General features: G+C 44.9%; 1 protein-coding gene across 7 annotated transcripts in view; it reads right to left on the reverse strand.

The window, feature by feature from the left end:
* The window catches only part of CAMTA1 (calmodulin binding transcription activator 1), a gene marked incomplete at its 5' end in the record, with an annotated part of 208,918 nt that continues 185,016 nt past the window's right edge, over positions 253-24,154 (reverse strand). For 2 of the 7 annotated variants that reach the window (XM_021417392.1, XM_021417389.1), the window contains 11 exon segments: positions 253-3,691; positions 13,998-14,072; positions 14,270-14,463; positions 17,664-17,735; positions 18,224-18,470; positions 18,881-19,068; positions 19,419-19,942; positions 20,317-20,632; positions 21,643-21,721; positions 22,078-22,274; positions 22,513-22,652. In XM_021417392.1, coding sequence (XP_021273067.1) covers positions 3,463-3,691; positions 13,998-14,072; positions 14,270-14,463; positions 17,664-17,735; positions 18,224-18,470; positions 18,881-19,068; positions 19,419-19,942; positions 20,317-20,632; positions 21,643-21,721; positions 22,078-22,274; positions 22,513-22,652 — 2,261 coding nt within the window. 7 annotated transcript variants of the gene reach the window in all.

Consider the following 24,154-nt stretch of genomic DNA (forward strand, 5'->3'; position numbering starts at 1 on the left):
GCAGAAAGGGCCGAAGATCCAGAGGCTGCGTTGTTGCCTGCAGTGAATCCCACCGCGCTCCAGAGGCCACAGACCCAGGGGTGGACAGACTCCGGACCATTCCAGTTATAACCAGTAAGAAACTAGATGGTAACTACAAGCAGCTTATGTAGCAGAACACATTATGTTGTGGTTACTTACAGCAACTAAAGGGAAATGTCACCTTTTAAAACTAGAACAGAAGAGACAGTTTAAAAAAAGGCACACACTTTGTATGGGGAAATTTTCTTTGTTTTTAATTTACAGCAGAAAGAATATAAAGCATTCAGAAAACATTTTCCATATTTTAAGGGCAATTCAAAACATTTTGCATGGTTCCAGCAGCTGAGTTCTTCAACAGATCCATTGATTCAGTGATGCTTTACATGCACGGTTACAAAAATAAAACTTACAAAAGAGAAGACATCTATACTAGTTTTACATGCAAGTCTTGGGGACCCCCCATTGGGCACCAGCTATTGTGTGGAACTGCCGTAAGCGTGCAACCAGAGAGGGGGTTCATGTTATATTTTGTATTTCTTTCACACAGTATTACTGCTGTCAAATGCGTTTCACAAAGGAGCAATTCCATGATCAGAAGACAGAAGATTTGGCTCCTGGCACTTGGGAATCTGAACTTTCCCGGGAAGCTGCACTTAGTTTATCTTCTGTGAAAACACAAGTTCCACAATCGAGTAAAGGGTGAGCGGAATCACTTCACTTCAGTGGGAGTCTCGTAACTCCCCAGTGATACACTGAAGGGTTATGACCCGACACAAGAAAGCACTTAGAAGCTGTACTTGGCTTCAAGCAGGCAAGTATTTCTGTTGACCCTATGGAACTGCTTGCATGTTTAACACCAAGTACATGCTTAAACGTTTTGCTGAAGCAGGATCTAGGTTAGTAGATACACCACCAGGCCCATGGATCTGGAAGAGTAATTTGAAATAGCTCTGTATATTACTGAATCATTTTTCAAAATACAGGGAATTCAAATATTTCCACTGAGGTCACTACTCTTGTTAGGAAAAGATCAATTCATATCATCACGCACTGGTTAATGTGTGGAGCAACATTTCAATTTCAGAATATTGAAGTTCTTCCAGTATTAATACAGAGCATTTCCTATTCATTCCAAAGGAGATTCTTCTGCATTTCTATTTTTGTGTGTAAGGAAAATTTAACACATAAAGTCCCGATTCCATACAATAAATTGAGGCTATGAGCTGCCCAAAGCCACAGCATGAGAACCATTCTTTTTTACTTTTTTTTTTTTTTTTTAATTGAATCAGGTCATTAAGCAGCAATTCAGAAATGTACAAGATAATTCTGATAATGAGCTATAGCACACATCTACTGTAATTCAATGCTGGCAGTGAAAAGAAGTAATTAAAAACAGGTACAATTATAGAAAAGGCACCAAGAGCACTGACCCCAGGTTTGTTTTTGTTTTTTTTTTTTTTTGCCACAATCTTTGCTTTTACTCTTCTTTTAAAGACACCAGTTTAAAAGCTTCTTATGTGTGAGTATTTTTAGGCTTCACAGCAAGCCTTCCGTTTAAACATTGCAGTTGGTGGCCGGGATCGAGCAGGAACGATTCTTCCAAAACGAACAGTCCCAAACTGACACCAGTCCGTGCAGAAATTAGCAACTGCCGCTAGCAAAACAGACACAGGAGCAGCTTCTGACCTCAGGCAGAAGGACGTCACCCACAGTAACGAGGCGGCTTCAGGAACTACTTCCCTTACATTCCTGGGTAACTGAGATCAGAACCTGCTGCCCATCGTTGAGAATTTGTGACAGTTTTAAATTAGTACTTTAATTTAAAAAAAACCACTAATTTCTTTGGCTCCTCACTATGTGGAAATAGCAATATACCATGACACCCCTACAAGATCAGTTTGCATCTTTTTTTTTTTCATTTTAGTTTTTTTTTTTAATTTTTTGTGCAATTTTTATTACATTTTCTGACTTCCAGCAGGAGATATGAAAATGTGAAAGATATTTTCTACTTTCATACTATTTCTTTTTTTTTTTCTTCATTTTATGTTCATTCTAAGTGTTCCTTATTGGAGTGAGTGTATGGTGTTAAGCTAGATACGTTTTTGTACTTTTATGATTATCTGCTTTGCAAAAGTAACGTAATTTTCTTAAGCAATATTAGCATTCACATTACTTGGCACCATTGGCAAAAAAAAAAAAAAAAAAAAAAAGAAAAAAAAAAACGGGGGGGCAAAAAGAAGGAAGGAATAAATAACTGAAATTCAACCAAACCAAACTCCTGGTAGCCAAAATCAAATGTAAACATATCCTTTTTTTTTTTTTCTTTCTTTTTTTTTTTTTTTTAAAGTAATGTTGCTCTGCCTTTTTTTTTCCTAAGTCTAAATACAGTAGCTCTTTTTTGCCATTTAGTCATGCTTTAGCAAAAATGTTCTTCTAAAGAACATTTAAAATAAAGTTTCTTATAGTGAAATAAAGTTTTTGTTTCATTTTACAGACCATAGCCACTAATGCTTTGCTTTTGTTCATTTCTTTTTCTTGAGTTCATGCACATATCTCTTTGTTTTAATATATACAATATGTACAAACAATACATCCACACTCTTCTCGTTCATTCAGACAAAACTATACAAATAATAATTTTATCTTGCCAAGTTATTGACCCTTTATGAATAAAATATTTAGTAATTAATCAATATATTCCCTTTCAAATATTTTTTTTCTCATTTTCCATTTCTACCTTCTATATATACAGAAACTGCCCAGATTTGATGAAAGAGCCAAAAAAAGAAATTTACTGGCCAGAATGCAGCACCACTCTGCTCTTTAGGTGGTATAAAATGTCCAGGCAACATATGTATGTGACTCTGCAAAATGACAAGAAGTTTGACAGTTACTTAGGATAAAAAGCTACATGTCTTGCAAATTATTTTAAGAACTTAATTAAAATAACAGTACATGAAAGTAAGGCTAGAAAATAAAGTGCTGAATATGAGAGAAAATACATGGCAATTGATACATTTTTGCAGGTTCTAGAGTAAAAATACCAAAAAGAAACTTTTTAAAACTTTCTTAAGTTGCTCTCTCTGCTTCTTGCACGTTACCCGTTTATCTCACATGCCAACCCCTTCCGTAAGTTCCCACGGGATGTATTAAAAACCTGCAGATTTAAAAAGTTGCATTAAGTGTGCTGTAGAGATTTAAATAAAACACAAAGGACAGATGTGCGAAGGAAATGAGGATGCATGGACCCAATAAAGACGTACTGATCTAAGCCCCTCCACTGAGACTCTCAAAGCTTCAGTTTCTTGGAGATGACCGACAAGTGCAGGAACAGCATTCTTGTGTTGCTTGTGCATTCCCACCTTTTCTTAACAATATTTTTGGTATAATATTTGTACAGTTCCACATGTTGTTCAATACAGCCCTATATGAAAAGGATAATTAATCGCTTCTTCCTTCTTGGAGAATGAAGCAACTCACAAATTCTTCCTGGTGTCTTTTTTTTATTCGTATGATCCAACAGAAGATTGAGTTCCGAGATGTCTTGCTGAACAAATTAAATGTTGTCCATGAAAGTGCAAATGCAATGACCAAAACATTACTGTTAAAATCCTGCAGATGGTATTTCCAGAACTGCAGTGGGTATTTTTGTTGTTGTTGCATGTCTCTGCTAAAAACAGAAAATGAAAACAGTCTGAGAAGCAATGTCACATTGCTACGGGATGCTGCTGCTGCTTATCTTCAAGTTCCTTGGCCTTTTTCAATTCTTTCACTCTGAAAAAACAAAGAGGAGCTATATAACACTTCTAATCCAAAACGCTTTCAAAGCAGAAAAATCAAAATGATTCCTCCCTCTAACTTCCAGTACAAAAGAGACAACTCCCAGAGAAATGACAGCAAGATAGTATGCTCTTTACACCATAAACAGTTGGAAGGGCAAGAAATCCAAGACAAAACACATTTGGACACATAACCTAAATTCCAGCTACTGAGCTAACCTTCATTTTGGCATTGATGTGGCATGCACGTCAGCAAAGGCTCCCTGCAAAGAAGCCCAACCAAACTGACAGGGGCTTCCTGGGCAGCCCCTGTCCCTGAAGGCAGTGTCCCGTGGAGCTGGGCAGCCTGCACGCCTCCTGCAGCACGCAGCTCCCTTCCATGGTGCGATCCCTACGGCCCTGCCTGCTTCCTCTGCCTTTCCTCCTGCCCTGCAAGGGGAGGCCCACCCCTAAAGGAGTAGAAGACAGCTTAAATTAAGGTGATTTAGCTGAGTGTGTAAGTGCCCAATTACTCCAGCTAAAACTTGAAAGGACACCTAACAAAGGTATAGTACACAGAATCACGTCAGAGCTGCAAATGTATGTAAAAGGATCCAACTAAAAGCAAACAAATTTAGTGAAGACTAAGTAAATATAAATTAGATACTAAGAGGCATCAGGAGAGCTAAGTAGCAGGAATGTCAGCTTGTAGCCTCTTTAAGCAGATTTACACGTTATCTTTTGGATCTTTTATCAGCTTGCTAAGACTGTAAACTGACCTCCATGTTTCTGTTTTATTTATTTTTCTGCATACAGAATTACACCAGTCAGCAGGAGCTGGCTGTTTTTAACTCTGAGCTTACTGAAAGCTCCAGCACTCAAAGACATTTAACTTCTGAAACCTGGGGAAACAGGAGTCCATGAACAAACCACACTGACTGACAGAAGTAAGGTCAGCTCTCTGCTGGTTATCTCAAACTGTTGGAGAGTATCATGCCTGGAAAGACAGAGGGATCTGCTTGTCCAGATGTGCGTGCCATTTTCAGAGCCTGAAGACCTAACTTCAAGAGGCCCTGGCACTCTCGAAACCCAAATCTGCCAGAGAGGAAGCCTCAATACAGCTCTCCCATATGCCAAGAAATGCTCCGCTTCCCCGGCAGAGGAAAGGGCAAGGCAGCAAGCAGCACCACTCACTCTGACTTCCTGCTTGGGTAGCGCTGTGCTGAGCCTCAGTTCCCCCCAGTTTTACAGTGACATTTCCTACAGGGAAATCGTGGCTCTGCACAAGCTGGTATCCAAAAGACCCTGCTGACATCAGAGCTCTGAGTGAGGGCTTCAGCATCGCACAGAAGACAGCAAGCCCCTGCTTGCCCCAAGGGGACTGTGATGTATTATGGTGTTACCTGCTGGTAAGTCCACATCATTCTTTCACTATCGGAAACATATGGGAGCTGGTGCAGTGAGCTGAAAATGCTCACAAATGACAATTTGACCATCTTCAGTACATTTAGTTTTCTTGTAACAGAAAAGCAGCCTCTCCTTTGAAATCTGTAACGTTCCTTTTACTGCACCACTTAGAAACAGAAATTGCACCAAGGTAATTGCTGTGCTAGGAAAACGTATGCCTCTGAGCAGTAGACTATTGTTAAGGGTTAGATTAACTATATATATGTTCAAGATACCATCTATTAATGCGTGATTAGCAGTGCAACTTCCAAGTGTTTTCTGTTGCACTTCAGTACTGCAATGTAAAATTAAGCTGTTATTGTAGGTCTCTTACTGAGAACATGCACATTATTTAAGCTTGTGGCTCTTTCACTGAGACATGCTACACCTCACTTTAGCACTTCAACATGCAAGGTCTACGCTAACAAAGCATTTTTGCAGGAAGAATGCAAGACATGCTTTGCTGCAAACTTCAACCTACAGCATGCAATACCTGTACTGGTGCAGACCTACTGGATCTATTTAACTGGAACACACATGCCAAGGCCAGTTAATACAGCTACACTGTATTACTAGTTACTGTATTACAAGTTACCATTATCTCAACATTTGCACTAGCACAGATCTACAGAGAAATACACAACGCTTTCCTTGGTCAAATGTGCTTTACGTTGATTTACAGATTTTCAGGCTTATAAAAATTCTGCAAGTGCAATAATTATTGCTTAAAAACCCAAGAACACAATAGTATTGAGCTTCCCTACAGTACAGTTACAGGCTTTGAAAATTTGTCACGGGTACCACCACTGAAAGATGCTGCTTAGTGTAAAATGGCTTGAAAGAAACCATGAATTCCACCGCACTGATAAACTTCAAGATGATGACCATCCTAACTTATTAAGCTATTACATCTGTTTTTAATTAAACTAACCTCTGTGTATAGTAAACAGAATCAGGCACTTGTGAGAGTGCAGATAGGTACCAGGAGTCCTTTATTTGTCCAATGCACCCGCCAGTGTGCAGGAAGACCTGCAGCCTGTGGCTGGCGTTCCCTCATCCTTGCTCTGCAGAGCAAGGTCCAGGGACCCCCTGAGCTGCTCTCCCCTCACCAGGCCGCAGGTTCCAGGCAGTGCTGCTCTGCTGAGGAACTGCAGCATAGCACAGCCAGAGTAGAACCAAAGTAGTTCTTTACTCAGTTCTCTGCTTTGATGTTGTTACTGCAATATAAAGTGTCAACACAAGCCTGGGGTTAGTATCTCCTCTTCATTAATCCTCTGCATAATAAACCTCCTACATTTTCAAATGCAGTTAAAAAATAACTTGGCCAGGGAAAAAACTCTGGACAAATCAGGACCCTTAAAAATAAAAATACACTGATGAAGTGCTGCTAGGACAGCTTTAAAGTGAGCAGTATAGCACTGCCTGCATGCTGGAAGGCCATCTACCTTGGTTTCTGTATTTCTACTCTCAAAATTCACACAGAGGAAGAAGGCCAAAGTGTAGCATTTGCAGTTACAAGCATTAATAAAGTACTCTAAGTGAAAGCACGCTAATGGATTTTACAGAATAGTACAGACTATTGCAGAAAAGAAGAATGTTCTTAGAGAAGATATTTCAGTCTCATTTGGCAGACTAATTGTGAAACTTTGTGTTTGTTTGTTTGTTGTAATAAAAGGAAAGCGAGAGAGCTGAGAGCACATCATACCAGCAGGCCACGTGCTGACGGATGGTACAGATCTCAGCAGATGTCCATAGGCACTGGTTTTCATCACTTCTGAAAGCACCTCCAGCTGCACGAGGACTGGTGGTGAGTTCAAGTGCAAGCCAGAGCACACCAGAAAGGGTACCGGGCCCCAGCTGTTCCAGTGCTCCCAACAAGAAGTACCATCTCACTTCAATAGCCACAGGAACCATGCACAGAATTACAAGGACTGCACATTCATTTTTGCATTGATGAAGCCTTCAGCAAAAACCTCCTGAAATAACATTTCCTCAAGGTGTAAGCATCTCTAAAGTACAAGGTCATTCCCTCAGCAATCACTGAAGAGCAGATGGACAGAAAAAGCACGTGCAATAGAGATGGCGACTGCTAAGGAGTCTGAATCACGGCCGTGGCGCTGACACAAGAGGGGACAAGAAGATCATTTCACCTCTGAGCTCAACACTGGAGAGCTACGTCCCGCTCTGCAGAGTGCTCCGTCAGACCAAGCCTCTGCCCACTGCACAGTGTTACTTACTCGGGCACCACACAGGAGGTTGCATCGTTACGTGCTGAAGCAATGTGGAAAGCAACAGCCCCAGAAGCGAGCAGCAGCTTCTCTCCCCACGCACCCTCCCAAGTCCTGTATGGGAGTGTGTCAGCAGATGAATCAGGCCTACTTACAAAGAATTACAGCAAACAATGGCTTCATGGATAAAGCGTAACACAAAGCTGCTTCATCAAACTGACTCCATAATGCCCAGCCAGGGAAATGTTTAATGAATCTGTGAGTTTTACAGCAGTAAGTTCTGGCAATGCTGAAGATCGGTGTAACGCACAGGGTGCAGGAGCCAGGAAGTCTTTTCTGGCAAGTTACCTGTTGCTCTGAGAGCTGAAATAGCCTGTGGGACATTTAAGAAAAGGGAGCTCTTGCCTTTTTCCAGATACCTCATTTGGGTTGCAAGACAAAAAAGACAGAAAGGCCCAATAAGAATGACACCCCAGAGTATGCGGTCTGCAATTTAACACACGCATTTGAGCTCCAAACACATTCAGCCCCTGCAAGAGGGAAATGAAAAAAGAAATTACTTTGAAAACGTCTGTCGCAGGTACAGTGCCACATATCCCAATATATTTTCTCCCACTGTCCTGAACTTGAGCAAATGGGACTTTTCAATCCCTTATAACATTCCACCATTCTTGATATTATTAAGAAACCAGGTACTTAAATGCAATTGCATATATTAAAAGAATAAAATAAAATAGAAGTCCTAGTTGCACTGGAGTGAGAAAAGGTTTGTCACTGAAATGCCGAGAAAGGGAAGGTTATGCAGAGAGCAACGCAATATAGTGAACGTTGTTTACTCTGGTACAAAATAAAGTTATACTTACCAGAGGAACTGAATTCAGGTGCTATGTGCACGCTCCCCAAACTGGAGCGTAGCATTTAATCAAATAACAAGAAACGAGGTAGAAGGAAGGAGAATCTACTTTTAAAGGAAAGAGGCCACCGATGAATACATTCTTTTCTACTCATCACAGGTGACAACAGCTGCACTTGTTCTGCCCCAGAGAGCACCGACGTTCTGCTGCAGGCACAAAGTGACCAGCCAGCGTGAAGAGACCCGCTCCTCGGGATCTGCTCCTGATCAGCAGCCTGCCCAGAGCGTGGCAGGGAGGGCGCAGCTCACACGGATGCGTATCTGTGTTCATGTCCTACGCCTACGAACAAAGGTCTCCTTCACAGGGAGCTACAGAGGATGACTTAACCAGGCCTGCTGACACTGAGTTCCCCTGAGATTAAAGCTGTTACCTAAAGGCACTAATCACGGGACTTTTTTTGCCTGTAAAGTTCTCTAACTTCTACTGCAGGAAGACATTAAATGTAGTCTCACTTAAGCTGGACAAAAACAAATCTCCCCCGCTCTTGTTTCACTGATCCTGGTGTAATGTAACCTAAATCAATCCAGAAAAATTAATGAAAAAAATTTATCTCAAACTGAAACATGGAAGCAAACACCATGACCACTTATCTGCATACGCAGACAACACGCGCACAGTGTCAGTGTACAGCATACCTCAACTTTGTATATGGCAGACATTCCTTCACCGAGTACACATCAGCTTGTGCATGCCAGCGTGCCCCAAAATGCTTTTCATATGTGTGTGCTGAGACAGGAGATAGACATATATTGCTATACAAACTCAAGGCAGCAAAGAATTATTTGCTGTAACAGAGTTTTTTTGGCAGAACAGCAGCTGGTACACTTTGTGAGAGGTATTTTATAGCTCACCTTTTCCAGGCAATGAAAGAAAGTACACTTAAGCCCAATAGAAAAATCATATGAAGGCAAAGCCAAATGCTCTTCAGTAAGGAAGGCATCCGCTATCCACCTAGGACAACTCCTGCTGGGATGCGCTAAGGTTGTCATCGCTTCCCCTGCTCACATACTGCCCATTCCTCACTGTGGAACAAGTTAATTTTGCATGATTGATACTGTCTTCATGATTTGTGCTTCTTTGGTGATGGGTTTTAGATGCAAATCCAAATGGCTGCATCATTGGCTGTAATAACACACAGACAGACAAATCACCGCCTCAAGAAAAAAAAATGAGCTACCGGGAAAGGGAGGACATTCCCAGTACCCTCTATATGGATGCATATATGTACATAAATACATCTGTCTGCAGTGTGTTCTTGTATTACTTAATACCAGTGGAATGATATTCCCACGAGCTCCTCACTTCACCACTGGACAGGTATGAGAAGATGTGACACATCCTAGCACAGGGTATCAACGCTTACTCCTCCAGCATTTTATCTGAAGAACAGGATTATGGCCCTTCCTTTGAAAAGCTGCCAGCACCAGAAACTGTCCCTGCAGACAGTGGTGCCACAGCTAAGGGCAGACCGCTCAACCACACGTAGGAGCTGGGTTTTGCTTAGCCCATATTCTTCTCGTTACTGGCTCAAAGCCATTTTAATGCGATTATTCTTTCAAAGATTTTGACTGCTTTCACTGAAACTTCCAACAAGGGCCCTAACAGTGGATTTATGATTGTATACAAAACCAGGGTTAAGTGTGCGGCCACAAGCGGTTCCAAGAACAACACAGCTGAAGTTCTGGGCTCCCTTTGGTTTGTGTGCCTGAGCCACTAGGGTGTCTCCTGAGAGCGGGAGCTCCCCAGTTTCCTGATTATCCCACACTGCTCGCCACTCAAGACAAAACTTGCACCATGCTGCAAAACTTTCAGAATCTGCCTATCTGCTTTCTGGTAGTTTCTGACTCGCCGTCTCAACGTGTAACAAGGAACCGCCCAGTGCTGATGCCCAGCCTGTCACAGGCACTGGAGCACAGTCACAGTGCACACCTTGGGATGGCATTCCCTGGCCCCGCTCAGCAGCACGGAGCTGGGCACCAGCTGGGAGCCCGGCCCCCACACTTGCACTGCTGGGGTGCTCGGTTTCCCTGTGGAGCACCTAATGCTACGCGGCAGCTATGCTGCACTTTTCCTTCCCAAGAACACACGCTAACAAAAGGCTGAAACACATGAAGCAGCATCGATTTGTATTCACAGAACATTCATTATTGCCCAACAACCATTTGTGGAACAAGCAAACTTCCAACATACGTGCACCAAGGTTTCACATGTAGACTCCTCCTCACCGACTCCGGTACTAGTGCCCTGACTGCAACGCAGACCAGCTTCAGTGCATCCTGTAACTGCAGCAGCATCTGCTCTCTGACTGGGAGCCCCAGTTCTGACTGGGAACTGCCTGCGAGCCAAAGTACATCAGGCAGCTGCAGGGCTGGAATGCTTTGGTGCGCGCTCACCCTTCTGCTGGGCAGCAAAGCAGCTTGCCAACATGATCCAGCATGAAGGAGAGCAGACTCTGTCCACACAGAGAATGACACATCCAACAGAAGCTCACGCAGCACTTACTATAAGAGTTACAGCATTTGTTATTCATTGTGTTTCTTTCCCACAGCATAGACTGACAGTAACAGCTTAGAGAAGCAGTTGTCAAAGAGCTGGCCCTGGCAAAGTAACCGACCAGGCGTGCAACTTACCACAAGCAACTTCTGGGAGATAAGTATTGGTGCTTAGCCATCTCAGGATGTAAAAAGGAGCATGAAGAGCTCTTCTACTTCACTCTGGCTCAGGCAGAAACAAATACCCATCTAGTGTAAGCTGCACCTGTACAGCAGCTTCTAGCCTGAATGCCATCGCATTCTCGCGACAAAGGACATCGTTACGCAGTCAGGGTGTGTAAGTGCAGACCCAGTCAAGTTCCAAGATCTACTAATAGTTACTTTGGATACTGTAAAATGTCCCATCAACACCACCGCCTAAGCATGCCCATGATGAATACACATGTCCTTTTTCACACACTCATGCATTGGTAACATCTACTGCGGAGCTCTGTCCTGTTATAAAAGCAGCAGTCGTTAGTCATTGCAGTAGGGTTAGTTTATACAGGATTCTGTTTATATAATTAATGGAGGTGAAACTTACTGGCGTATCTTGGCTGCAGCCCCATGCAAGCAAGCAGAAAGCAAAAATATTTAAAATGGAAGAGAGGAACTGGCTAGCAGGCAGCTACACTCACCCTTTTGTACAGCCTATGGTCCACCAGTGGGCTTCAGATTGCAAAACAATACCAAAGAGCTATTAGCACACACATGGCAATAACCGTACCTTACCAAGAGTTTCACTTCAGAAAGAAGGAGATAACACTTCTGCTTGCCTGGAGAGAAAGAACCCTTCCCACCTCCTACCTAATGGACTTCTCCTCTTTACCAGGGAAGAGCAGTCCTGTGCTTAGGAGTTTTAGGGCAGGATATAAATAAAATAAACCCAATACTATCATCCCCATGGTATTTCCAGCTGCATCCTGCCTTCCCTTCTTGTGATCCAAACACTACTCTACAGAAAACACTGCAGATCATAATCACAGTAGTAGTGCTGTAGATACTGCTGAAAGAGTTAAATTTGCATACAGTTCAGAGAATGAATATGAAATAGTACATTATCTTCCTGGTGAAAGCTGATCGTATAGACCATACATGGATTCAGCTCAGCCAACCCAAACCCACTTTGGCACTCTCCATTTTCCTTAGAGCTCTAAGTTAATTGGAGGCCACTAAACAGGTGGAGTCTTCCCCAAACAATTAAGCATGCAAACCTTCGGCTATGTGACACAGGACAACAGGAGACAGGACAACCCACAGCAGCTGTCACAGCAAAGTTTGGGTTGAAAGCTAAGTCAGCTGACAGGTCTGGGCAAGGAACGTGGATGGGCAAGATCTGCTGTGAGGTCAGGAGAGTTCTATTTCTCATTCTCTACAAACAACGGTTCGGTGACAAGTCATGTCGATACCGTGTCAAGGCTGATGCATATCCTTCACCAGATTTCTACCAATGCAACAACAGATGGACAACTATTTTTTTCAAAGTTAAATGGAAAAGATGTGTCTGATTATTAGAATGACTATTGATGATGAATGACCACTTTTGTCCCCGTGCCATCTGCTAACACTCAGCCATTAGAGCTCCAATATCTTCTCAGAAAATACACTCAACCAAAACTTATATCCTGCTTATTTTCAGCAATGTCTACTCAACCACTACAAAAAGAGCTCCAGCCACAGAGCACCTACCACTGTTTCCAAACATTGGAAATACTGGCTGATCAGGGAACAAGGGAAGGTTCACATGAGAACACTTGTGATTGCTTGGAGAAAGTACATGATCACGACTGTGACTGCTTTCATTTCAGAAAGAAAAGCAAGGCTTTTGCTGCTCAAAAGAAAGATCAGAGCATAGGCAAAAGGGAAGGATTTGCCTGCAGACTTCAGTGATGCAAATGAGTAAGTCTTGCACTGCAAAGGGAACAGGAAATGCTGTGAAAGAGGAACAAAACGAAGCAAAGGCAAGAAAAACTGCTGGAACTACGGGTGCTCCTGAAGAGTTGGGGTTAGCTGACAGGCAGAGATCTAACAGAGTGTGAATGCAGCGCAGCCTCCACAGATGACAACAGGCAGGTGGCTTCCCCACAGACTGCCTGGACCTCAAGCAGACCTAGGAGGACACGGAAGTTCCAAGTCTCAGTCTACTTCAGCAGGACCAACCTGCCTAATGAATGCAGCCAAACCTTCCAGTCCCTTCCACACAACCTGCTGAAAACGAGAAGCTACTTCTGTTTCCTTGCCAACTGTCCGACCAGCTGCCAGAGGATGAAATGCATGTGTGGTGAGAATGGACAGCAGTCAGAAACATCTGAATTCACTTTTGTCAAGGCGATTTACAGTTTGCAGCCTATGCTATGTACTGTCTTTTTAACTGGGAAATCAGAACAGAGACCTCGCATATAGCAGGTGCAGCAGTGCTAGGCACATGGAAGCACGTGGGCAAGCACGCTCAGGTTCCCATAGCGGTGTAGAGGAGTCATCTTCGTGTCTCCAAGTAGCTATACTCCAAGCTTCTGAGGTCTGCGTGGAGCGGCTGAACTAACTTGTCTACTGCTCTGTTGGCACATCGCACTTATCCACATTAAAAAGAAGCTGTATTTGATGGGAGTCTACCAAATGACCCTTGTGACCACACTGAAATTGTTTCTGGAGCATTCCAGATGTTACCACATTTTGCACTTCAGCATGTACCACAAATGCTCTGTGTAACGTACAGGTCTGTGTAGCCCTCATGCACTGTAGCTATCCTTCACATGCCTCTTTTTTTTCCCCCCCCTCAAACTTCCTCAAGTCCAACTTTAAGAATGTTGTGTCTTCCTTTGCTCAAAATTTCTTCCTTATGAGTCTGCCCAACACAACGTTGGCTGCTCTATTGTATCAGCAGTGGAGCTCAGCATGATGACTGTCTTTCAGCAACACTCTTAAGTTAGAAATTTCCTTTCTGCCAGATCCTCTTGAAAGCAGCTGTGCTTTGTTATTCCATTAAAAGATCTGAATAGAAGTGATTCTGCTCTCCTTTACACTGCACTCATTGCTGACACACATGAATACTGTGACATTGCTCTGCTGAAGGGCATGTACCAAAGGGTAATGTCATACCTGTGGCGGCAGCGTCGTAAAAACCTCATAATCTTGCGAGCAGCTTGATCCTGCTTCTTGGTAAGCAGACTGCTTCTAAACATACACACACACAAAAAAAACCCAACTTTGAAGCACAAACAAAAAAGGGGAGACTAGCACTAAATGCAAGAATAATTATCCTATGAACCGTGGTACTTATCCCACCAGCCTATGTACATCACAGCACAGCTCTGACCAGGGTAACCAACGACACACAGGGATCCTGGTGGTTTCTAACACCGACAGCTCACCTGAGTTTCTGTTGCACAATGGTGGCTGCCCGACGGTTCTGCCTCCTCTTCCCACATTCTTTGTAGCTGCGGTAGTACTGCTGGATCAGCATCGCGGCTCGTCGGCTCTGCTGGAATTTCTTCTGCTCATAATAGCTTCGGAATTTGCTCTGGATAAGAATGGCAGCTTGCGTCATCTTTTTATAAAGTGCATACTACAAGAGAAACAAAGAGAAGCTGAGGCACTCCAAAAAATGCCAGTGAGAAGCAAGTTCCTACAGTAAAAGGCTCTTGTGCCACTGAGACACAACAGAAAGCCAGTGAGCACCTACTCCCTGACTGGGACTCTGAGGAAAAAGGTGACAGCAGAGGAGAGCTGTGAACTAGGTGCAGAACTTTGTCAAATGCCTTCGTTTAAGCTTATCTTTTGAATGAGTTACTTTCAGAACCTAATTTGCTGTTCACAGGTGTATTTCACTTTCCTAGGACAACATTTTGAAGAGCCAGCTTAAATCAGCTTTTCCCATGCCATCACACAGTGCTGCAAACGCTGGGTTGCTCATGTATTCATTTCAATCCAAACATTTCAAACAGAATAACTTTTGACTCTCACTTGAACCAAAAACCACAACAATTAAGCAAGTTTAAAACAGAGCCTATGTCACAGGCTAAACTAATTCTCACTGGAAGTCTGTTACAAGCGCCAATTGAACTTGCAAGCCTGTACGAGCAGTCACACACGTTGAAAACCCTCTGCAGCACCGCAGCGTTGCTTCTATCCGCACGCTTCCCAATAAAGCAGGAACAAACCCTCTAAAAGCACATCTGTATTCTACACCCTTTTCCTTTTAAAACAAGCAAGTAGGTGGCTGCTTAACAGAGCATAAACACCATCATGCCTATTTTTAACAGCCACCTTTTATAAGAGTAATAGAGATATAAAGTAATATACAGAAGTTGCTCTCACACCTCTGAACTAACACTGTGACAGAGCATTACTTTGAAAGCTTTATCACTTCCAAAACTTTTTGACTTCCTGTTGTTCCGGGATGTTTTAGCAGCTACGACATCTGCTCACGTTACTGGGCAGATGGGACGCAGACACGGCCCTGTACAGGGCAATGTCCGAAGATATTTTAATGGACTTCATGTGTCTACTGGGAAAACAGAAACAAAAAAGCAAACGAATAAAAAAATCCCCAACATCACCCCACAGCAAGAAATCCCTCCAATACTATCACAGACCACCATTTACCAAATTTCACTTTTTGGAATTGAAGCAGTCATTTGGTGCAGTTATATTTTGCCATTTTTTTTTTCTTCTCCTGTTTTTATACATTTGTAATTAAATAGAGCGGACTGCGGCTTTAAACAAGCTATTTTAAATTAGTCTGCTCCCAGGTTGGCCGTGGTTCTCCTTCCAATTTTTAGCCCAGAGGGCACTTCTGTGGCTGAGTTACAAACCCCCGAATAGAAGGGTTTAAGTCTGAAACAGTGACGTGAGCTACGACGGTTCAAATGCACTCCTGAGCCTGTGCTGATCTCAGTAATACAGTGACACAGCAGTGGAGTTAGGCGTGTGAAAGAGGAAATCACAGTCTCTGGATAGAGCCCAGCAGTATTTGCACTCAGCTCTAAGATCCACTTGGATGGTGTTACCTGCTCTGCTCCTGAGTCTCTGGGCTGCCCACAACTCCCTCTCGTCCTCTTTTCCCTCCCTGAGAAGAGGACAGATGGAGAAATGACCCAACCTCTGCCTCGCCCCAACAGAAAGCACCTGGCTGATACAAATCCGAGGTGCTGGGGGAAGCTGAGGATGGAAAATCACCCTGAGGATCCATTCCCTCCAGGAAAAGCATGCCTTGCATCCCGGTGAGCTTTGGGAAAAGCTCAGCTGATTGCAGTATGCTTAAAGCAAGATGCTGCACAGCTGGAAAATTCATCTTCAGAAGCAGCAGAAAATTATTGGCTGTGACCAATATAAGATTGGCTGTGCCTCCAGCATGTGCAGCACCGTACAGGAGACAGTGGCCTAAGGAATCCATGGCACAGCTATCCTAAAGGCCAGCGTCCTAAACCCTCTGGGCAGCAGGCAGAGTGCAGACAGCAGTGGCTGCATGGGTGGGATGGGTGCTCCCCTACGCTCCCTGAATGCCAAGGCAAGGATCACAGAGTGAAAGGTAACAACCAGAAACAAAGGAGAGCTCCTCTTCTGGAAATGAACTCCAAAACATTGCCTGCACCTCAGCCCATCACTGCTTACATGAGCTTCTGTAGAAGCAGGAGACTTGCTTTTTCCAGCACACTTCTATGCTGATACACCGTGGCACAGCAGCCTCTGCATCCCTTCCTAAAGAGGTCTAGTTTGCCAGTGATTTCTCTGCCACAGACACTGAAAACGCTTCTCTGAATGCCAGGTTCTCCTGACGTTACACTGAACGTGAAAGCTTTTGACCCAAGGGGAACAGTTCCCAAAACAGTGTTTGTATTACCTTCAAGGCTATCCAAGTAAGCTTAGGGAGAAACAGAAAATACAGTTAATGTTAGTTCTACAAATAAAGAATTGGAAAAAATATATATATTTTTAAAAAATTAAACCATCTTCTTTCAAAAAGATGAGATTCCGGGAAATTCCAGGATCCCAGACAGAACAGTTTGCCAAGCAGCTTTTGAAAGGAATTAAGTTTCACTGTTTACAGGAAGCATCGCTCCAGGACCGACACGGGACAGCCTGAACGTAAATCACGATGCAGTCACCGGTCACTAGGAACGCTTCTCAAACAAATGGCTTTGAAGGTTGGAAAAGAGAACAGCGTCTTGCCTTTCATTTTACGTCACGTGCCTCTGTGGGAGCAGACAGCTCCAGTCTAAGGCACAGTGAACCCAGCGGGGTGGGCTCCAGCCTCCACCAAAAAACCCAAGCCAAACCAAAACAAACTTCTTGTTCTGGGGTTGAGAACTCAGCCTAAAAACTTGTCTCCAACCAGAGTCTGGAGAACAGTCTCAGTCCTGGAACAAGCTGCAATGAGCTTTAGCACAGGACTTCCCATAGCTTAAAAGTTTAGGATGTGCAAAATAAAACAACCTACTTTCTCATCTTCGCTCTCGTCCAAGGCAATACCAACTTCAATTTCACAATGAAATTTGGCAAGCAACTAGTCAGAGAACAGTCTCACCAGACTATAGCATACATATTGGCCAATACAGAATACGTTACTGCCCTCTATTTCACAGCAAAACAGAATCCTTTCAAGGAAGCATCCTCTGAATTAAGATTCAGGATACACATTTTCTTCCCTTTTTAATTCTGCCTCAGCAGGGTAAAAAGCATACGGGAGAAATGGGGTAATTCCCATTGCAGAAGGCTGTGTTTGTGGCACTTGTTTGGTTCAGAAAATCTGACTTCCCTGATTACCTGTTTGTATTTTCGGTAGCAACGCTGAATGACAGCGGCAGCCACCTCCTGCTGCTCCCGGAGTGGACGACCCTGTGTGGAAAAGCAAAGCAGCAATCATCAGACTGCACCAAAAAGGGACGGTGGCTTTTAAACAGTGGCTAAGCCGCACACGGCAGCTTGCAGGGCACTGACTTCCAAATCCCTCCTGCTGCTGTTACGTGGTCTGATTCATGTCTAACATTTCCCAGAGACGTTTCTGTGTCCAATTCACGTAAGAGAGAAAACCCTCAAAACTGATCCCTAGGCTTAGCGTGCAGCTTGCCACAACTCGTACTCGGAGGACATCTTCAAGTGTTGTGCCAGCACAGAACACATGCTACAACATGGCATACTCTCCCTGGTACGGCAGATGCTAGGCAAACACCAACATGTCAATGCTAGGAGCACTGAAAATGTTACGACAGAAACTATTTTATTTTTTTTTTTGTCCCTGGGGTGGATATTGCCCACATGCTATTCTGTAACAGATTGTACTCTCACACCTAATGAGGAAGACATTCCATGTTTTGGCCACGTACCTTATATTTCCTGAAGACTGTCTGGACGAGTTTGGCAGCTTCATAGAGTTCTCTCTGCTCATGATCAGACAGAGTTAACTGTGCAAACTCATTTTCTACCTTCTCGCTGGTGGATGCACTCAGAAATTCAGACCAGTCCGCTGCCGAAGGAAGGCTGGGTTTCTCAAAAGCTATTTCACTGATGGGTGAGCCTGCAGGGCTCAAGCTGGTGTTTGAAGAAGGGGTCAAGGGTTCACTATACAGACTTCTGAAATACCAATCACAGGAGGAATTACTGGCACACAAAGCAGCTAGACTGGCATCACAGATAAGGAATTCAACATTTGTGAGTTCAAGGGAGAAGCTCAAGCTCCCCTCTACCACTCCAACCAACACCCTGCATTTCTAAGTCAGCCTGTACCGCGCTGCATTGGTTTGGCATTGGAAAAGAAGTTACGAGTCAACCCTTGTGGCATTATGATTGTGATACACTTCCTCTCCTGCATGCACTTCCATTCTTCCATGAATGTGTAGCTGTGCTGGCAATGACACGTTTGTGCATGAGCGCATGCCTGGGCTGGAAGCACCCGCACTAAGTCCCCCAGAGAAACAGCATCTGCAGCTGCCCAGCACTCAGCCCACCCAAAAACCCAGAGCAACTTCACAGCTCATACTGACCTTATCTGTGCAGCACTCGGCAGATGATCGACATCAGCAAGGTAACTGGCCAGCCAGCTCATCGTGGTGCTCATGGCAGCACTCTCTGCTCTCTCCACCTGCGGCGACTCCATTGGCACAAAATTCTCCCGCTTGATCCTGTCAGGCGTAGCTTCAATAATGTGCTCTGCAAGCGTCATCATGTTCACCTGGGGGAGAGGAGAGCAAACTTTTGCTGCCTGGTAACAAGAGCCTTGTGTTTGCATGTGACAACCCAGCTTTGTGCCTCAGAGAAAAGACACACCGCTCAACACCGGAGAGAAATCATTAACCAAAGCTCATTCACTTCCGTCTCTTCTGATGAGGCATTGCAGGGTTTCACATCCCCTGACCATTCTCTCACCGAGTGTGTGGGTAGCCTAAGAGGTCTGGTGAGAGGTACGTGTCTTTGGACTGTTGCTACCCATCAGCCTTTGTGTTTAGGCTGGAAGGACACGCTCTGACAACAGGAGAAACTATACACTGACCACACCACCACCTCGGTGCTATGGTTGTTTACCTGCAAGTCATCCATGTGGCGTAAGCAGTCCTCATCCCCCACATTGTCCCTATAGGACAAGAGCTCTGCATCCACTAACTCCCTGTCAGCCAACATCAGCACGTTCATCTGCTCTCGCTGGCGTAGCCGATGTCCCACAGTGTCCTTCCCCAGCGCAGCGCTCTTCTGGCTCCCCACTACCTGCACCGCAGACACACCAATATAAATGTCTTTTGGGTTCCATTTGACCCCTGCTTGGCTACCAGAGCCCCGGTATCCAGCCACTTCTGGGATGTGCTGGGAGAGCTCCCGGCCGTAGTCCCTTATCCCTTCACTGGGGCTGATTGTCTCAGTGGTGGACTGCTTGGAGCTGGAATTCTGCTTCCTGACACTCGGCTGTTCCAGGCTTAGTGCAGTGGAAAGCAGCTTCTCTTGCCGGGCTTGAAAATATTCAGGGCTCAGCTTATGTTTTTTGGGTGCAGGGTAATCTTTCTGAGTTTCACTACTGTAGTAACTGGAAGGTTCTGATCTTGGTCGTCTCAGCTCTGAAAACAAACAGATCAGTGGTCAAGTGAAGCACGCAACAGGTGATTGCTGTAGAAACAACAACTTTGCTGCAGAGCAGCAGACGGAAGTTCATGCTGTGCTCTGCAACACCCAACAGTGTATGCAAAGGAACTAACACCCAGGGAGGATATTATCCCAGCCGTTCTTCAGATACACACACCTTCTTAAAGCAGTCATTCACTCTTTTTTCCAATATTTACACAAGAGCATGGAGCACACAATAGAGAGCCCACAAAAAATAATTAAGCATGGACAGCAGGGCTACAGGTGGCATCAGCCAGCCAGGTGAGCTCCTTGCTCTGGGGTTTTACATATCGCACATCAGCAAACAGTGCCGTTGGGTTTTTCTTACCTGTGTTGGTACTGGAAATCACAGTGACTCCCTTCTGAGGCTCTTGAGAGGCAATAAGCTCACTGTGCCACTGAGACACCCAGTTTTCTGTGCTGGAGTCGGTGCTCGAGGGGCACTGAATTCTGGGGTTTTGTCCAAGCTGAGTTTGCTCATCACGCTGTAGCTGCTCCAAGCACTCTGCCAACTTCACGTGGCCCCGAGACCGGGCAATTGCCAGCGGCAGTCTCCCAAGGGAGTCAGGAATAGAGATGGCTCGGCGGTCCCACTTATACAGCACAACAGCTGCATCCATGTGGCCCAGGGCACATGCCCACATCTGAAAAAAAACAGACAATTGACCCATTGGGAGACTTGTTTCTTCCTTCTCTTCTTATTAACGCAGTGGAGTCTTACCCTCAGGTCACAGAAACCTGATTAGCAAACCACAACGTGTCACTACCAATGCGCTTTTACAGATGTCCTCTACAAATAAAAAGCCATTACAGAGGATCAGATGCATGCTACTCTCTCCTTTGAGTGAGAAGCCTCCATCCGCCAAATGAAGCTGACCATTTCTCATCATCAATGCGTTGATTTTTAGCTGTGTCAGAGACACTAACATCGCTGTAGAGAAAGAACAGCCTCATTCAGAGATCTCTGAGGTTAGAGACACGCAGGCTGGGCTAAAGGTTGGGATCAATAAAATCAAACACTCTGCTGTTGTAATCTGGCACTTCTGGTTCTACCTGCTTTGGCATTTTGCTTAAGCCCTTCGTCATGACTTCATGATTCCAACAAACAAGATATTGTGATGACTTTACAACCTCTACAGTGAAAGAGGAAAATCTAAAAGAAGGCATGGAAAGGCCTTATCCCCAGCACGATGCTGGTGACTAGATGCTGGGTAAAAGACAAACTAGAACCACCTGTCTGTCCCCTGCCCTCAAAATAGTCAATTACAAGGATTTTAGATTAGATATTAGGAAGAAGTTCTTTACCCTGACACAGGCTGCTCAGAGAAGTGTGGGTGCCCCATCCCCGGAGGTGCACAAGGCCATGGATGGACCCTGGGCAGCCTGATGGAGGGGTGGAAGCAGCCCATGGCATGGGGTTGGAACTGGGGGGGCTTTAAGGTCCCTTCCAACCCAACCGTTCTGTGATTCTTCTGTCAGAGCTCTCTCACAAAAACACTAGGAAGATGGAAGCATCATATCTTAACATTTACACAGCAAGGACACACAGGAAACACCTACTCTGAAGAGTGTAACATACATCAAGAAAATAGCATCAGGAAGGACTCCAGAAGGTCCTCAGACACCTTCAGAAGTTTCTGTCTCTGCTGCTTACCAGGGGGGTGCAGGAGAAATGATCCACATTCAACGGGTCAACTTCCAGCTCCAGATCAATGCTGTCTGCATGTTTGGTGCTGCAGAAGAAACAACAGAACAAATGATGCTCTACAGGCAAGTTAGCATAATTTCCTAAATATACAGCTTTACCCAGTGCATCATACCACAACGAACGGGCCACACACGTGCCCATGACACACATTTACTACTCATGGTGCCCCCAATAGAGACTTTAAGTATGATACGTCCACTGACTGGACTCTGTCACAAGATACAGAGAAGGGAACAGGAAGAAGTTCGGGGACTTGGCTGTTTGTAAGGGACACAAGGCACAGATTGTAAGGGACAACCATAAATCTGGAGCGAGCAGAGCTTACGTATGCTTAAGTCATGTCTGTATTGACACCCAAGAGTCCAGCAGGCTGGGTCTTACCGCCATTTGATGAGAGTCTGGATCAGTGTAGCATAGCCCTGGGCAGCAGCTAGGTGGAGCAGTGTCATTCCTCGGAAAGTCTTTGAATGGATCAAGTGTTTGGACTTTGCCCAGCAAGCACGACTCATCATCTTCTCGCACACCACCACCACGCGGCTCTCAAAGCAGCTGCCCAAGGTTGCAGTCCCAGAAACGCACTGAAAGACCACACACAGCCCGCTTTAACCATGCAGGGGAGCTGCACCTGCCCTGAGCAGGCAGCCTTTCACTTTCAGAAGTACTGAGACAGTGGCAAACGCGAGCGAAAGCCAACTGCTCTTAAAGACATCCACAAAGGAGACTCGCTGCTTAAAAAAAACACCTACGCTTCCTTCCAACCCCCATCACATCCAAATGCTGGTAAGAAACCATAAAGCTGCTGTGACTGGACCGTACCTGCACCTGCGTTCCTCCATTCCCACTCCCATTGCTCCCGCCTCCTACTCCTTGCTTGTGCTGCTGGGAGCCTGTCATTTCGGCCATTCTCCTCTCCATCTGCTCGAGGCGCTCCAGTATCGACATCCTGAACTGGTTATCTAGGTTGAGGAAAGGCAGAACAAGGGTATTTCCACAGAAAAGAAGCTCAGTTTTTGGTAGCCTACTGTAGAGAGCTGCAACCAACTGCCCCGAAAATCACAAAGGAGATTTGCTTCACTTGGTAGTGCACAGGGACGCGTGCCCGGCAGCATCCTGTCCCTTCAGGTTTGAAAATACAAGTAAACCCTGAGCACACATAATTGTTCAGACAGTGCCTCAGCAGAATCACGTAGAAGTACTCTCAGTTTTAGAGACAATCACTCTGTTTTCACAGGAGTACTGAATTCAGCTTGGCTTGCCTCCTGAAACCATGCAATAATGGCACCTGGAAGAAAAAGACTGCTTTGCTTCCTTCCACACTTAGAGTAAGAAGCTGTTAAAAAGGTCCACATTCCTGACCTGATGGATGCACTTCCTTAGACAACTTCAGCCAAGCACCTGATACAGGATTACCAGAAATCTCAGGGGATGGGCATTGATAAACCAGTAACATCCTCCTGAAAAGCAGAGTCCTGCAGTCTCTGTACCAGTCTACAGGACGTATTAGTTATTTTCTCCTCGCATTCTAAGCTAGCACTGTGACGCAGCCAGTATTGCTTGAATAGTGGAGTGGGGAGAATGAGACTGCAACATTGCAGTAGGGCACTGCTAAACCTGAGACTGTAGAGACTCAACAGACATCTTTGCGTCTACGTCCAGTCAGTGCAGCTTGAGCACTCCACAACAAAACCTACTTGCAGCAATGGGAATCTGTGCATGACAATTCAAATGCTTTCACTGGGTTTTAAAAGAGAAAGTCCAGTCTGAGAGACCAGTTTACATACAGAGCCCTTAGCAGCATGCTGCAGGAGTATCACAGAATTGCAGGGGCTGGAAGGGACCTCTAGAGAGCATCGAGTCCAACCCCTGCCAAAGCAGGCTCCCCAGGCCAGGTTGCACAGGTCGGCGTCCAGGTGGGTCTTGAACATCTCCAGAGAAGGAGACTCCACAACCTCTCTGGGCACCTGCCCCTCAGAACGTTTCTTAACGTCTTCCAGTAGTGTAGTTTATAGTACAACAGATTGCCAGTGAGTGACACTCTTAGAAAAAATTGCTATAAAGGTAACCAAGGTCCACACCAGCACAACTCTCACGTGCTAGATCCACTGGGATAGCCCAATTAACTGAGGAATGAAACAAAGCAGTCTCCCTTCCTTTGCTAGCCATTTGTCAGTGAGATGTCAGCTCTGGGTCACCTGCTGACTTTCCAGCCGTTAGATAACAACAACAACAACAAAGCACCCAGCCCTGCAGTGCTCTGGCAGCAGAGTGAGCTCAGCTCCAACTCGCGGTCATTCAGCGCCTGCGGCCGTGCTTGAGCCGCGGGGTTGGGCTCGGTGACCTGCAGAGGCCCCTTCCAACCTCAATCACTGGCCCCACAGTCCCACCTGGGCTGCTCACAAGGCAGAACACAGGAGGATGCCAGCACTCGGTTCTCACTGCGCTACGGGGGAGCTCACTA

Source organism: Numida meleagris, chromosome 20 (assembly GCF_002078875.1).
Source record: "Numida meleagris isolate 19003 breed g44 Domestic line chromosome 20, NumMel1.0, whole genome shotgun sequence".
Classification (NCBI taxonomy): Eukaryota; Metazoa; Chordata; class Aves; order Galliformes; family Numididae; genus Numida; species Numida meleagris.